The 15,116-nt window shown below is 52.4% G+C and overlaps 1 protein-coding gene across 1 annotated transcript; it reads left to right on the top strand.

Moving 5' to 3' along the window:
• The first annotated feature begins 1,660 nt into the window (after positions 1-1,660).
• Positions 1,661-13,002, top strand: LOC111162994 (immunoglobulin lambda-like polypeptide 5). The gene is made up of 3 exons (XM_022551356.2): positions 1,661-2,298; positions 11,240-11,361; positions 11,831-13,002. Exons 1-3 carry the CDS (start codon positions 2,102-2,104, stop codon positions 12,148-12,150), a joined length of 639 nt encoding a protein of 212 aa, XP_022407064.2. The 5' UTR covers positions 1,661-2,101; the 3' UTR covers positions 12,151-13,002.
• Positions 13,003-15,116: the final 2,114 nt, after the last annotated feature.

Below are 15,116 nucleotides of genomic sequence, written 5' to 3'. Positions count from 1 at the left end.
GTCAGTGTGTGTGGGACATGAGGATCTAAGCAAAGTCACATCGGTCCGCGGAGTCTGACCTCATGGTGGCCTTCTTGAACTCCCTGTGATATGGGGAAATCAGTCTGTCTGCTATGCATCCCATGACCACGGTAGGACAGATGCCAACAGGATGTCTGGAATGGCCCAACTCCACTAGGGCACGTGACATCCATGAAATTCACTCTGGGGGCCCCTGGGGAGAACCTCACAGAGATGCACAAACCATCAGGACCTGAAGCAGAGTGGTTTCAAACACGAACTCCATCCAGTTTGAACTTGAACTCAAGTTCAAGCACAAACTTGATGTGCAAGGGCAGATTTGACAAGGAGCTCCATCTCCTACACACAACTGGACCAGGACTGCGTTTTCCAAAGGTTTTTCTATCAAAAGCCCCAGTAAGAAATGCATTTCCCATCACTATCCAGTGTGTATCTATGTTTTCGGATAACTGAGGCAGGACCCCACGAACCAGCTGCCCTCCGCTCGCGTGGACGCCCTCTGTTCTCCGTCTGCTCTGGATGACCTCACTGTTGCAGGACTCTGGCTGCACCTGACTGAATTGGTTCCACAACCTCTGGGAGTTACAACACAAAATTTGAAAAGTGGCAGTTGGATAGCATCAGGGATTCGTTTGTTTTTTGATGGCCGATGGTTTTCCCAAGCCACACCAGATGGGCCAGCTCCCAATGATGATAATAAGAAATATAATTATAGTCATCCTCCATCTGTGTTGTGCGTGGAGCACTTCCCAGTTTAAAAAGCACTTTGAAAGTACAAATCCCATCTGATTCCACTTAGTCCCTAGAGGGGTCAAAATCATAGAGACAGAAAGCAGAATGGTGGTGGGGAATTCCCTGGTGGTCCAGTGGTTAAGACTCTGCTTGCACTGCAGGGGGTTCAGGTTCGATCCCCGGTCAGGGAACTAAGATCTCGCAGGCTGTGCAGGATGACAAAAAAAAAAAAAAAAAGCAGAAGGGTGATTCCCAGGGGCTGGGGAGGCGGATGGGAAGATCGTGTTTAATGGGGACAGAGTGTCAGTTTGGGAAGGTGTGAAAGTTCTGGATGTGGATGGTGGTGATGGTTGCACAACCATGTGAAGGGACTTAATGCCACTGAATCGTACACTTAACAGTGGCTAAAATGGTAAATTTTATGTTATGTATAACATTCCTGAGGCATCACTGCTGGTAGCACCAGCATAGAACCAGGCCCTCGCTACCCAAGGTGGGCTCAGTGCCTCTTTTCTGCCCACCGCCCACCCCACCCCAGAGCACAGGGTCCCTGGGCGATGATGCATCCAGATGTTGGGGAGGCAGGCAGGCTCCCCTGGACGGGAGAGGGAAAGGGGAGCCTCGCAGAAGTCCCCACTGTGCACCAGACACTCTGCTCGTGGTGGTGACCTCTGGATAAAATCTATGAGCGTGTGTGTGTGTGTGTGTGTGTGTGTGTGTGTGTGTGAGACACGACGGGGCGGGGGGAGTGAGACCATGAGGTGCTGAACACAGTTCATTAAACACACCATTTTATAATGAAATCACGATTCCCTGACTTGAAACCGGCTTCTTGCTAAACCTGCACCTGTTTCCTCCCCTCTCACCACCCCCGCCCAAGGCTGGTTGGAAGAGAAGCCCCAGCCTCACCCTGCTGAACTCAGGCCTCGGCCGCTCCTCTTCTGCTGGCACTCGGCCGCCTTCCTCGGCCTCTCCAGGCCCCAGGGAGATGCTACACAGGCGCCCTTGGGAACTAGGGCAGGAGCAGATGTGCCCCACCCAGGGTCCCAGGGGTGGGGCCGGCAAGGGCTGCAGCGTGAGGCAGTTGAGCCCTGGATTCCGACCACAGCAGAGCAGTTGGCGGGTGCCCCTCTTGGGAGAGGCCCCCAGGAGTAACGGCCATGGGCCCTGGAGGGGGCCGGGTGCTGGGGGCAGGGACAGAGAAGGCCCAAGCAGAGGCCAGGGCCATGTGGGCCAGGACGCACTGGGACGGCTACCGCCAGAGAGGGGAGCCGGGGGCACCTGCCGACACCCCTCCAGGGAGCCCACGCCAGCGGATCGGCCAGAGGTGCCTTTGACCTGAGGTCACATGAGGCCCAGGACAGGCCAGTTGGGCTGTGAGGCCCGCAGAGGTCAGAGCTGTGTCCACAGGCACAACTGGCCTCTAATAGTGCTGGGCCTGGCCGTGGGTGCCCATGGCCTGCTGCCCCCGACGCCAGCACCGCAGAGCACGGCCCCCCGCAAGGAAACCCCGGCAGGAAGCAGCCCTTGGAGCCTGTGGCACAGGTAAGGGGCCGAGGGAATCATGGGGGGACATGAGGGTCCCTGCAGGCAGAACTGGGAGTGGGGACAGAGAGCGGGTGAGGGGAGAGGGGCGAGAAGGGAGCATCAGCTGGAGAGGAGGGGCCTGGGCAGATGGTGGCTTTATTTGAAGGGTTGACATTTTGTCCAGTGTGGATTTGTTTGCATTAATTTTTATTTTTTTATATTGTATTAAAATATTTATCTGAATTACTGAGTTTTTTGGCGCCCCTTACATTTTGTACCCAAGACTAGTGCCTCGCCCACCTCGCTCTGGTCCTCGGGGTAGAGCAGGAACAGGGAGGCAGGGGCAGGAGGGGACAGTGGCTGCTGTCATCCTGGGATCCCTGGGGCTCCTCTTAGCTGGTGAGCCACCTCCTCGCCCTTCCCCTGGCTGGGAAGGCTCTGGTCCCTGGAGCACCAGGGCACAAGCTCTGGCTGAGGCTGTGTGGTGAGGGGACCTTCCCTGGTGTCCCCGGGTCCCCCAGCCAAGGGCCACCTCCTGCGACTGGTCCCTGGGAGCCCAAGCCCACCAGGGTGCAGGCACCTCCATGAGAGAGGCCTGGGCGAGGGTCCGTGGGGGCCGCAGTCTGCCCCTGCCGCTGCTGTGTGACCCCAGCCCCCTTCTCTCTGCTTGTGGTGGGAGGTCCCTGGACAACCTGCTGAGCATCTGGGACCATTTGTGATGATCAGTGACGCAGCAGCACATTCATCATGGGCACTGACCGTCTAGGGGCAGAGCTTCCCTCTCAGTGGCCCCACAAGGCAGGTCCCTCTGTCACCCCCAATTCACAGGGATAGAGGCCCAGAGAGGTGAGGCAACTGCCCGAGGTCACACAGCTGGCTCTGACTCCAACGCCCAAGCCTCCAGCTGTCCCCATCCCTATCCCCTAAACAGACCCGGCTGACAAGTCCACCTCTCTGAGCCTCAGTTTCCCCCTCTGCAAAGTGAGGGGTCCTAGTTGGATGAGGGCCTTGCAGCCTGACGCCTGCCCCAGGGATGCTGGGGCCGCGGTGGTGAAGGTCTGGGACAAGAGGAGTGGAGTCTGCGGCACGAGCAGCACAGTCATGGAGGTGGGTGGGTGTCTGTGAGTGTCAGGTCGGGGCCGGCACCGCAGCGTCCGGTAGGGACTGCACAGCCAGGGCACGATGCAGGAGAACACGAGGAGAGACGGACCTCCATCAGGTCAGGCCCCAGCTCAAGGTCCAGGGAAGAGGGGCCCGGCGACAACCGCCACATGCAGCGAGCTGCCTGCAGGACAGAGGGGGCCCCACTGGGGTTGCAGTTCAGGTCAAGGGGTCCACCTGGGCAAGGCAGCACAGGCACAGAACCCTCAGGAAGCGCCTGGGGGTCTGCAGGGCTGCAGCACGTGGGTCTGACAGAGGCTAGAGGGGCGGCCAGGCCCAGACGTGGAGGACCTGTCCTTGGAAGATAGACTTCATCTGGGGGGTCCTGGGGGATGTTTGCAAGGAAATGTGACTGGGGTTGGGTGGGTGGGAGGGGGCGGGAAATCAGAACTAGAGAGGCCTCAGGGAGGGGGGTGTTGTCATGGGCAGAGGGGACAGAGAGCTGGACAGAGTCAGGAGGTGAGAGGACCAGGAGAGGGAGGAGCCAGGATGCCCCCTTGGCTTTTTTGCTGGACAGTTAAGAGAATGCTGTGTCCTGTATTTTACCAAAATGGTCCAAGAGAAGGGATGGTCTGCAAGAAGTTGGTCTTCCCCGAGGACGTCCACTCACCCGACAGGCCACTCAGGGTCTCAGGGTGGGCCTGAACCAAGGGGGTCATGTCCAGGCATAGGGCAGACCCATGGACCATTTTAGGAGAAGTAAGACGTGGGGGGGATGCCCGAGCTGGTCTTACAGATCCAGGGCGCTGACCCATGATGCGGGGGCTCCAGGCAAAGGGAGCAAGGGGTGCTGAGGAGGAGAGTTGAGGTGCACAGACCCGCAGGGAGCTTCCAGAGCCAGGGAGAGCGGGGTGCCGACCATGGGGGTCTTGTAACCCAGTCCTTTATACCGGGGTCCATGAGGAGTCATTGAGGGATCTAAGTGGGGCACTGTCAGTGTCAGGTTTGTGTTTTGGAAAAATGGCTCCAGATCAGAGACCACTGTGAGGGCAGATTAGAGAATGGAGAAGGGACGTGGAGAAGGGGCTTTGGCCAAAGCCTGTGCCTTGGGGACGGGGAGGAGGTCCACGGTAACCAGGTACCAAGATCTCCTATGAAATTGCCAAGTGAGTTTAAAGTGACGTTATCAGAGTGCTGATGAGGAGGAACGGGCACAGTAATGGACTGTCAGCGGGAGGCTGAATTTCTGGAACAAACAATTTCTGGAATAACATACCAAGACTCATAAAAACATACATTCCTTTTTATTATTATTATTATTATTTTTGCTGTACGTGGGCCTCTCACTGCCGCGGCCTCTCCTGTCGCGGAGCACAGGCTCCAGACGCGCAGGCCCAGCGGCCACGGCCCACGGGCCCAGCCGCGCTGCGGCACACGGGATCCTCCCGGACCGGGGCACGAACCCGCGCCCCCCGCATCGGCAGGCAGACTCCCAACCACTGCGCCACCAGGGAAGCCCCATACATTCCTTTTAATCAAGCAATTCCACCTCTAGAAATTTATCTTGATGATATAATCAGAACTTCAGCTAAATACTATAAGTGTGCTCCTGGGGAAGAAGTAGAAACAACCTAAATGTCCAATGATAAGGGAAGGTAAAATAAACTACGGTACATTCATGGTAGGGAGTATTACACAGTCATTTGATACGGTTTTTTTGACAACTGTAATGACATAATAAAAATTTTTATAAACAGGTTGCAATATGTCATACTAGCACACTGCTTTTGTTTTATTTCGATTTACAGAGTAAAATTCATCCTTCTTGGTATTAGCAGTTGGATAAATTTTAATAAAACTATTATAGAGTTGTGTGACCCTCACAACAATCAAGATGTAGAACATTTCCACCCCCACCAAAATTCCCCTGCGCCCTCTGTGTAGTCAATCCCTTTTTCTGCCCCAACCATGGAAACCACTGATCTCTTTCTGATCCTATAGTTTTGCCTTTTCGAGATATAAACGGCATCATGCAGTATGTAATCTTTTTTTAAATTAAACTTTTTACTTTGGGATAATTGTAGGTTCACATGCAGCTGTAAGAAATAATACAGAGGGCTCCCATCTACCCTTCACCTAGTTTCTCCCAATGGTAATGTCTTGTAAAATAAAAAATCACAACCAGGATATTGACATGGTACAGAACATTTCCATGGCCACAAATACTCCTTTCTAGCCATGCCCACTTCTCTCCTTCCCAAGCCCCTGCTAACTCTGGCAACTACTAATTTGGTCTTCTTTTCTAATTTTGTCCTTTCAAGATTGTTCTATAAATGGAATCATACTGCATGTACCCTTTTGGGACCGACTTTCTTTCTTTTTCTTTTTTTAAAAAATTTTTATTGGAGTATAATTGATTTACAGTGTTGTTAATTTCAGGTGGACAGCAAAGTGAATCAGTTATAGATATACATAGGTCCACCCTTTTTTAGATTCTTTTCCCTTATAGACCATTACAGAGTACTGAGTAGAGTTCCCTGTGCTATACAGTAGGTTATTATTAGTTATTTATTTTATATTTAGTAGTGTGTATATGTCAATCCCAATCTCCCAGTTTATCTCTCCCCCCCTTTGCCCCCGGTAACCATGTTTGTTCTCTACATCGTGACTCTATTTCTATTTTGTAAATAGATTCATTTGTACCATTTTTTTAGATTCCACATATAAGCGATATCATATGGTATTTGTCTTTCTCTGACTTATTTCACTCAGTATGACAATCTCTAGGTCCATCCCTGTTGCTGCAAATGGCATTATTTCATTCTTTTTTATGGCTGAGTAATGTTCCATTGTATGTATGTACCACATCTTCTTTATCCATTCCTCTGTTGATGGACATTTAGGTTGCTTCCATGTCCTGGCTATTGTAAATAGTGCTGCAATGAACATTGGGGTGCATGTGTCTTTTCGAATTATGGTTTTCTCTGGATATATGCCCTGGAAGCGACTTTCTTTACTCAGCATAGTTTTCTGGCTGTTCATCCAGGCTGTTGGTTGTACACACTTCGTTCCTTTTTATTGCTCAATATATTCCAAGTACGTAACCATATGAGTCTGGCTTCTTTAGTTCAGTATAACACCTTTGCAATTATCCAATTATCCCCTTTATCTAGAGTTTGTTCCTTTCTATTGCTAAGTAGGATTCCATCTATGAACGTATCAGAGTTTATTAACTATTCACCAATAGAGGAACATTTGGGGTGTTTCCAGTTTTTGGCAATGATAAATAAAGACAGTATATACATTTGCATACAAGTCTTTGTTTGAACATGAGTTTTCATTCCTTGGTTAAATACCTAGCAGTAGGATTTGATTGATCAGAGGGTAAGTGTATGTTTATATAAAACTACCAAACAGCTTTCCAGAGTGGCTAAAACTTTTTACATTCCCACAAGCAATGTGTACGAGTTACAGTTGCGCTGTATTCTCCCCAGCACTCGGTACTGTCAGTGTTTTAAGAAATTGAGATAAAATCCTTTTAAAATAAAATTCACTTTTTTTTTTTTTTTTTTGGCCGAGTAGCTTGTGGGACCTTAATTCCCTGACCAGGGATCAAACCCGGCCCCCAGCAGTGAAAGCACCAAGTCCTAACGAGTGGACCACCAGGGAATTCCCAAAATTCACTATTTTAACGATTTTAAAATACACAATTCGGTGACATTTAGTGCGTTCACTATGTTTTGCGACCATCACCACTATCTTTTCCCTGAGTCTATTAATCACCCCAAAGGAAACCCCAAAGCAGTCCCTCTGCATTCCCCCAATTCCCCAGCCCCTGGCAACCAGTAATCTGCTTTCTGTCTCTATGAATCTGCCTATTCTGGGTATTTCATATAAATGAAATCATACAATATAAGACCCTAGTGTCTGGCTTATTTCACCTAGCATCATGTTTTCAAGGTTCATCCATGTTGTAGCAGGAGTCAGTACGTCATTCCTTTTAAGGCCAAATAATATTCCTTTCTTTGTTTTTTAATTTATTTATGTATTTATTTTTGGCTGTGCTGGGTCTTTGTTGCTGTGTGCTGGCTTTCTTTCATTGCAGCTAGCGGGGGCTACTCTTCATTGGGTTGCGCGGGCTTCTCATTGCGGTGGCTTCTCTTGTTGCAGAGCACAGGCTCTAGAGCGCGGGCTCAATAGTTGTGGCGCACGGGCTTAGCTGCTCCGAGGCTTGTGGGATCTTCCCGGACCAGGGCTTGAATCCGTGTCCCCTGCGTTGACAGGCGGATTCTTAACCACTGCGCCACCAGGGAAGTCCCAATATTCTATTTTATGGATATACCACATTTTGTTTATCTGTTCATTAGTTAATGTGTTATTTCCACCTTTGGGTTATTATAAATAGTGCTGTTATGTACATTCATGTCAAGTGTTTTTCTGAGTATCTGTCTTCAATTCTTTTGGGTAAATGCCTAACAGTGGAATTGCTGGGTCACGTGGTAGCTTTACGTTTAATTTTTGAGGTTGGCCAAACTGTTTTCCACAGTGGCTGCACCATTTTACAATCCTACCAGCAATGCTCAAGGGTTACAGTTCTCCATATCCTCACCAACACTTGTTATTTCCTTTTTTTATTATTGTTATTTTTATATCCATCCCACTGGCTGTGAAGTGGTATCTCATTGTGGTTTTGATTTGCACTTCTATAATTATTAATGATGTTAAGGGTCTTTTCAAGTGCTTGTCCGTCATTTTTATATCTTCTTTAGGGAAATGTCTCAAGTCCTTTGCCCGGCTTTTAAATCAGTTGTCTTTTTGTTGCTTTGTTGAGTCATAAGATTTCTTTATATATTCTGGATACTAGACCCTTATCAGATATATGATTTTCAAATTATTTCTTCCATTCTGTGAGTTGTCTTTTCACTTTCTTGATAATGTACCTGGAGGCACAAAAGTTTTGAATTTTGATGAAGTCCAACTTATCTATTCTTTCATTTATTGCTTGTACTTTTAGTGTCATATCTAAGAATCTGCTGCCTAATCCAAGGTCATGAAGATCTGCACCTATGCTTTATTCTAAGAGATAGTTTTAGCTTTTACACTTAGGTCTTCAATCAATTTTGAGTTTTTGTGTATGGTATGAGGTAGGGGTCCAACTTCATTCTTTTGCATGTGGATGTCCAGTTGTCCCAACACCATTTGCTGAGGAGATTCTTCCTTTCATCCTTCCTTCCTTCCTTCCTTCCTTACTCTCTCTTTCGCTCTCTCTCTCTCTCTCTCTTTCTTTCTTTCCCACACCGCAGGGCTTGCAGGATCTTAGTTCCCTGAACAGGGTATCCCCTGCAGTGGAAGCATGGAGCCCTAACCACTGGACCACCAGGGAATTCCCTGTTCTTTTTCAAGACTGTTTTGCCTATGGGAGTCCTTTGCAATTCCATGTGAATTTTAGGATCAGCTTTTCCATCTCTGTGACAATGATCACCCACTGAGATTTTGATAGGGACTGCATTGGATCTGTGGATCACTTTGGTTAGTATTGTCCTCTTTCAAATATTAACTCTTCCAATCCATGAACGCAGGACATCTTTCCATTTATTTAGGTCTTCTCTAACTTCTTTGAACAACATTTTGCAGCTTTCAGTGTACAGTCTTTCACCTCATTGGTTAAATTTATTCTTAATCGATACCATTGCAAATGGAATTGTTTTCTTAATTTCGCTTTTTGAATTGTTCATTGCTAGTGTGTTGATCACACACCTGCGGAATTTATTTGCTCTGTATATAAGATCATGTCATCTGTGAATAGAGACTTTGAGTTACTGTCTACTATCCTTTCTTTTTTAATTAATCAATTAATTTTGGCTGCACCGGGTCTTAGTTTTGGCACGTGGGATCTTCGTTGTGGCAAGCAGGATCTTTAGTAGCGGCACACAGACTTCTTAGTTGCAGCATGAGGGCTCTTAGTTGTGGCATGCATGTGGGATCTAGTTCCCTGACCAGGGAATGAACCCGGACCCCCTGCATTGGGAGCGCAGAGTCTTACCCACTGGACCACCAGGGAAGTCCCCAGTATCCTTTCATTGCACTTTTTTTTTTTTTTTTTTTTTGTGGTACGCGGGCCTCTCACTGCTGTGGCCTCTCCCGTTGCGGAGCACAGGCTCCGGATGCTCAGGCTCAGCGGCCATGACTCACAGGCCTAGCTGCTCTGTGGCATGTGGGATCTTCCCGGACCGGGGCACGAACCCGTGTCCCCTGCATCGGCAGGCGGACTCTCAACCACTGTGCCACCAGGGAAGCCCTCATTGCACTTTTTAAATGCACTTCTAGATTGCTTACTTGTGTTATATATCTAATATTCTTATAATTTTAAAACAATTAAAAATTTAAAGCAAAAGATCTTATATTTGCGTCACAAAACCAACCACAGCTAACCGGGCCAGCTTAGCAGGTGGAAAGCACACTGGTCTGCTCCTCTGGCAGAGATTCTTGCATCCAACGAGCCCCAACTCAATGCTGCATCTTTGTATGAGTTGGGAATTTAAATCAGCAAAGGCAAAACCTGGAACTTCTTATGGCTTTGGAGTCTCTGAGGGTGGTTCTGTTGTTTCTTAATTATTTGGGGCCTTGTTTTAAATTTAAGAAGGAGTATTTAGACGCAGAATCTAAGGACAAAGTTCTCTGGCCTGGGGGTGAGAGCACTCATGGTCACCTGTGACAAGGTAAAGACAGAAAAAGAACTGGAATAGGAGAAAAGTGGTCAGTCTCATGTGGAAGTGGTGAGTTAGAGTTTCCTGTTGGGCATCCAGCTGGAGATGGTCAGTAGGCAACTTAAGTGGAGATGAGGAAAGGGCTTGGAGCTGGAATAGACTCGAGCCTCATCATGTGGGCACATTGTGGGAAGATGGCAAAGAAGGAGGACCCAGGGAGGCAGTCTGGGGATCAGTAGCCATGCATGGGTCAGGGGAAAGGGAAAACAAAGAAGGAAGAAAGTGGGGGTCACAGACATCAAGGAGAACCAAGTCACTGGAAAGAGGGGCCAACCGTATGTTACATCCTGCAGAGACATTAGGTACAACAGGAACTGGAGAGGGACCTTAGACTTGACCCAGATGAGGGCCCTGTTGTCCATCACCTGAGAGATTTCAGGGAGAGATGGGGTGAGAGCCAGAAGGGCCCTGGCATGTCCCAGAATGTAAAACACTGCTTGTCAGGCAAGTGTTTGGGAGCCATTGTTGGTTGGATGGATGGATGGATGGATGGATGGATGATGGATGGATGGTTGATAGATAGATGGATGGATGATGGATGGATGGATGGATGATACATGATGGATGGATGGATGGATGATGGATGGAAAAACAGATGGACAGAAGGACAATGATCTGAAAGATCCAAGAAGGCTTCATGAAAGAGGAGGAACTGAACTGCGTCTCAATGAGTGGAGACAACAGGGCAGGGGGCCCCCAAATGACCTGGTGTCCACAGGCCCAGGAAGAAAGCTGCCTGGCTGGACTGTGGGAAATTATGGGGGAAGGAACACCCAGAAGCCCTAAAATGAGGCCAGAAGAGGTCAGGCAGGTCCAAGCCAGCTCAGGACTCACTCTGCCACACCACATGGCCACCCGAGGGGACTCGGCACTCAGCAGCACCATCAGCACTGAGGATTCAGTGGTCACAGGACAGCCTCAGAGTTAGGGGGACACACTGGGTGACAAGGTGTGAGTGGCTCCTTCCTCAGACAGGGGGCTGGGCATGGGGACACCCAGGAGTGCCCCAGCCTCGGGGGGGGCTGGCTGCCCAACCCCCCAACCTGAGGACACAGTCCTGCCTGCTACAGCCCTGTTCCTGTCATGCCCAGCAGTTCCCTGCTCCATCCTGGCCCCCGGGTGACAGGCCCCAGGTGCTGGCCCGGCGGGTTTTGGTCCGAGTCTCGGTCACCGTGGTACGTCTTCGGCGGCGGGACCCAGCTCACCGTCCTAGGTAAGTGGCTCTCACAGCTTTCCCAGCCTGTCCCACCCTCTGCTGTCTTGGGAAAATCAGTTTTTTCTCTCTGGGGGCTGCTTCCCATCTGCCCTCCCAGCTTAAGGACCGACCCCCACCTTTCTCCTTGGGGCCTGGGGAGGCAGGTTGGTCTTGGGGTAACCGGCAGGAAGGACCCCAACAGCAGGAGCAGCCACCTCCAGAGTCCGATAGGGATCATAAGGAGGGAGGAGAGCTGCTTTGGTTACACACGGGGACACTGAGGCTGCACATGGGACGGCTTGGCCAGGTCACCCAGAAGAGTGATGTGGAACAGCTTCTTGGGGACTGTCTGCTGTCCAGGGGCTGAGTGGGAGGGGGGACAGAGAAGGCAAGCAGGGCCACCATGGGGACACTCACAGAGGCCATGATGGGGGTGGGCAACCCCAGACCCTCCCCTGCATCTCACACCCCCTCCTCTGTCACACAGGTCAGCCCAAGTCTGCACCCTCGGTCACTCTGTTCGCGCCCTCCACTGAGGAGCTCAAGGCCAACAAGGCCACCCTGGTGTGTCTCATCAACGACTTCTACCCGGGCAGTGTGATGGTGGCCTGGAAGGCAGGCAGCACCACCATCACCAGCGGCGTGGAGACCGCCCAGCCCTCGAAACAGAGCAACAGCAAGTATGCGGCCAGCAGCTACCTGGCCCTTACGGCCAGCGAGTGGAGATCTTATGACAGGGTCAGCTGCCAGGTCACGCATGAGGGGAGCACCGTGGAGAAGACAGTGGCGTCCTCAGGGTGCCCTTAGGTCCCTGGACCCCCCACCCTCCGGGGCCTGGAGCCACGGGTCCCCTAGGGGGGTCTCCCCTCCCATCCTGGTCCCCCCAGCCCTTCCTCCTGTACCCGATCAACTCTCAATAGAATGTTTTCATCGTTATTCAGAAATCTCTGCTCATTTCTTTCTTTCTTTCTTTCTTTCTTTCTTTTTTTTGTCGTACGCGGGCCTCACTGTTGTGGCCTCTCCCGTTGCGGAGCACAGGCTCCGGACGTGCAGGCTCAGCGGCCATGGCTCACGGGCCCAGCCGCTCCGCGGCATGTGGGATCTTCCCAGACTGGGGCACGAACCCGTGTCCCCTGCATCGGCAGGCGGACTCTCAACCACTGCGCCACCAGGGAAGCCCTCTGCTCATTTCTTTTTTTTTTTGTCTCGTATTTAATTTGCACCCTCTCCAGAATTCTGGGGGTGGGGTGGGGAATCCTAGGCGCCAGCGAGAAAGTAACTAAAGGGAGAGGCTCACAGTCTCCTGGGTGGGGGCATCTCCCAGGCAACCAACCAGGACACATCACCCATCCGCCCTCTCCTTCTTCCCACTCCTCCTCCAGCACAAGGCCGTGCCCACCCCCTGCCACCTTCCTGGCCGGAGCTGCCCATGGCTGGTGACCTCCAGATGAGCCCTCCCTCCCTGCCCTGGTGGGGACCCTCCACAACTCCCTGCCCCCGGCTTGTCCTTTCTTTCCAGTATGGCTGTTAGCATAACTGACTCGGGAACCTTCGCCCACATTCCTCTCCCTCTGTGTCCTGCCTGGTCCCTGGGCTGGGCCACTCCTGGGGGCCTCCCAGCCCAGGCTCCGCCTCCTTCCTCCCTGGCCTCCTGCGGCCCCTTCTCCTCCTGGGCTCATGGGGAGGGGACTTTGATCTTAGCTTCTGCTCTGGGGCACTGTTTCCCTCCCGCTCCAGTTAAATGTTCTCCAGGCCTTACCAGCCAGGCATCAAACCACCTGGAGAGTTCTGAGCCCACCTGGACCCAGGTCGCTGGCCCTGGGACCCATGGCCTAAGGCGACAGAGTTGTTAGGGCCAAAGAGGGACCATGGGGGACAGGGGTCTTGGGTTGGAGGGGCTGGCTTCCTCATGTCCTTCCCCTCCTCTGGGTCAGAAATCTGGGTCAGGGCACTGGGGGAGGGGCCGAGAAAGGGTGTTGTCTTCTTGGAGGCCCCGCCTTGGTCCTAGTTCCTGGAGGTGAGGGCTCACTGTGCCCTGCCACCGGAAGAGTCAGTCTGGCCCAGGGCCAGACTGGCCCAGTAGCAGCATCTTGAGGGTAAAGTTCAAACACCAAGCCCCCAGTACAGGTCCCTTTGGCATCTGCTCCTCCCACACTCCCAGACTCGTTTTCTGCTGCCTCTGTGTCCCACCAACACCTACTCTAAGCCCAAGGGCTTCTGTCACCAAAGGCCACACTGCTTCACACCTCTGCAGTTTGCTCCCGCTGCTCCCTTTGCTGGCATGACAGTCCCTGTCCCCATCCACCTGACAGAGGCCTGCCACTCCCTGATAACCTGCACTCAGCTCTCCACTCGGGACCTTCACATGGACAATGCTTGAACCTCAGCCAGTCTGGGCTGAGCACGTGGGGGCTGAGAGGAGCTGAGGCCAGGCATCTCCCACCCACTCCCGACCCCCAGGGGCAGCAGGAAGCAGCTTCTCACACCTCCCGTCAGGATAAGGAATGAGACCTGTGCCTGGGCACCTAGGACACAGCTGCCAGCCACAGATCTGCTCAGCGCAGCTGGTAACAGGCTTGCTGGCAATAGGGTGTCCACGGGGACCCGGCTTCACCCTCCTCCGTACCCCAACTCTGCCCGGTCGTGGGACTGACCGTCCCCAGCTCTGCTGCAGGTGTCATCTCTTTGCCACGAGGCTGGAGCCCCAGCTGGGTGCTGCCTATGGATCGTGCTCTACCTCCTGTGACCCCCAGACCTCCCCGGGAGGTGGGTGCTAACCACCCCCTCACCTCATGGATGAGGAGACAGAGGTTCCCAGAGCTGAGGCAGCTGCCCAGGTCCCGCAGGCACTCAGGGCCACACACACGGTGGGCACCCGGGCCCCCCTCATGAGGTCACCTTCCCCCCCGAGGAGGCTGTGCTGTGCCAGCCGGGAGATGGTGCTGAGCACACGACCCCCGCAGCCTCTGGACATCAGAGGCATCCTAAGGCTCTGTGGGGTGGGGGAACCCTGGCTTCTCAATCTATACTGACTCAGTGCAGGTAGGGGCAGGCAGGAGGGGGTTCATGGACCTCTGAGTCCATACAGCAAAGCAGTGTGGGTATTGTGGGCCCAATTCACAGAGGAGAGAACTGAGGCTCTGTCAGCGGGATGGGGGTTGGGGGACCTGCCCAGGGTTACAGGGTGAGCTGCTGGCTGACCTGCACCCCCCACCCCCAGCTCTTTCCACAGCTCCTCAGCCCTGCGAGACATGTCATTCATCCATTCACTCACTCATTCATTCAGCAAACCGTCAGCGAGCACTGCTGTGGGCTGGTGCTGGGAACAAGGAGACAGGACCACCTGCCCTGGAACAGCTCATGCACTGGGAGGACACCCGTAGAGCCCACCGCTGACCCCACCGTGTCCTCAATCACCCAGGTCAGCTCCCCGCCCGGGGAGCATCTCCCTGCACACCTGGGATAAGGTTTCATCCACTGCCCGGCCCCACAAGGCGGATCCCCCAGCAGCCGGCACTGAGCACGTCTCGAGGCTCATCAGAGCCCCTCAGGGAGCCTTGAAGTCCCCATCAGGGCCGCCATTGCCCACTTCACAGAGGGGACACTGACCATGAGGGATGTACCGGGCCTGCCCTGCTCAGCTCCGAGCCGGGACAGCCCCTGCGGACTGGTGGCCCCAGGGCACTGGGTGGCAGGGGGATGGGGGCATGTTGGGTGGACCCCTGGTCTAATAGAAAAGAGTGTCAGTTCAGGGGAGGGGGCTTGTCCTGGCC

Source organism: Delphinapterus leucas, chromosome 14, assembly GCF_059928025.1.
Source record: "Delphinapterus leucas isolate spDelLeu-1000000601 "Yukka" chromosome 14, BTC_Dleu_Yukka2, whole genome shotgun sequence".
Lineage (NCBI taxonomy): Eukaryota > Metazoa > Chordata > Mammalia > Artiodactyla > Monodontidae > Delphinapterus > Delphinapterus leucas.
The sequence above is the reverse complement of the archived record's forward strand: the minus strand, read 5'-3'. Positions and strand labels throughout refer to the sequence as shown.

Excerpts from the sequence above, each read along its gene's own strand:
- LOC111162994 (XM_022551356.2), top strand. The coding sequence starts at position 2,102 with ATGAGGCCCAGGACAGGCCAGTTGGGCTGTGAGGCCCGCAGAGGTCAG. Across the intron at positions 2,299-11,239 it reads CCTTGGAGCCTGTGGCACAG|CAGTTCCCTGCTCCATCCTG; the intron begins GTAAGGGGCCGA and ends TGTCATGCCCAG. Across the intron at positions 11,362-11,830 it reads GACCCAGCTCACCGTCCTAG|GTCAGCCCAAGTCTGCACCC; the intron begins GTAAGTGGCTCT and ends TCTGTCACACAG.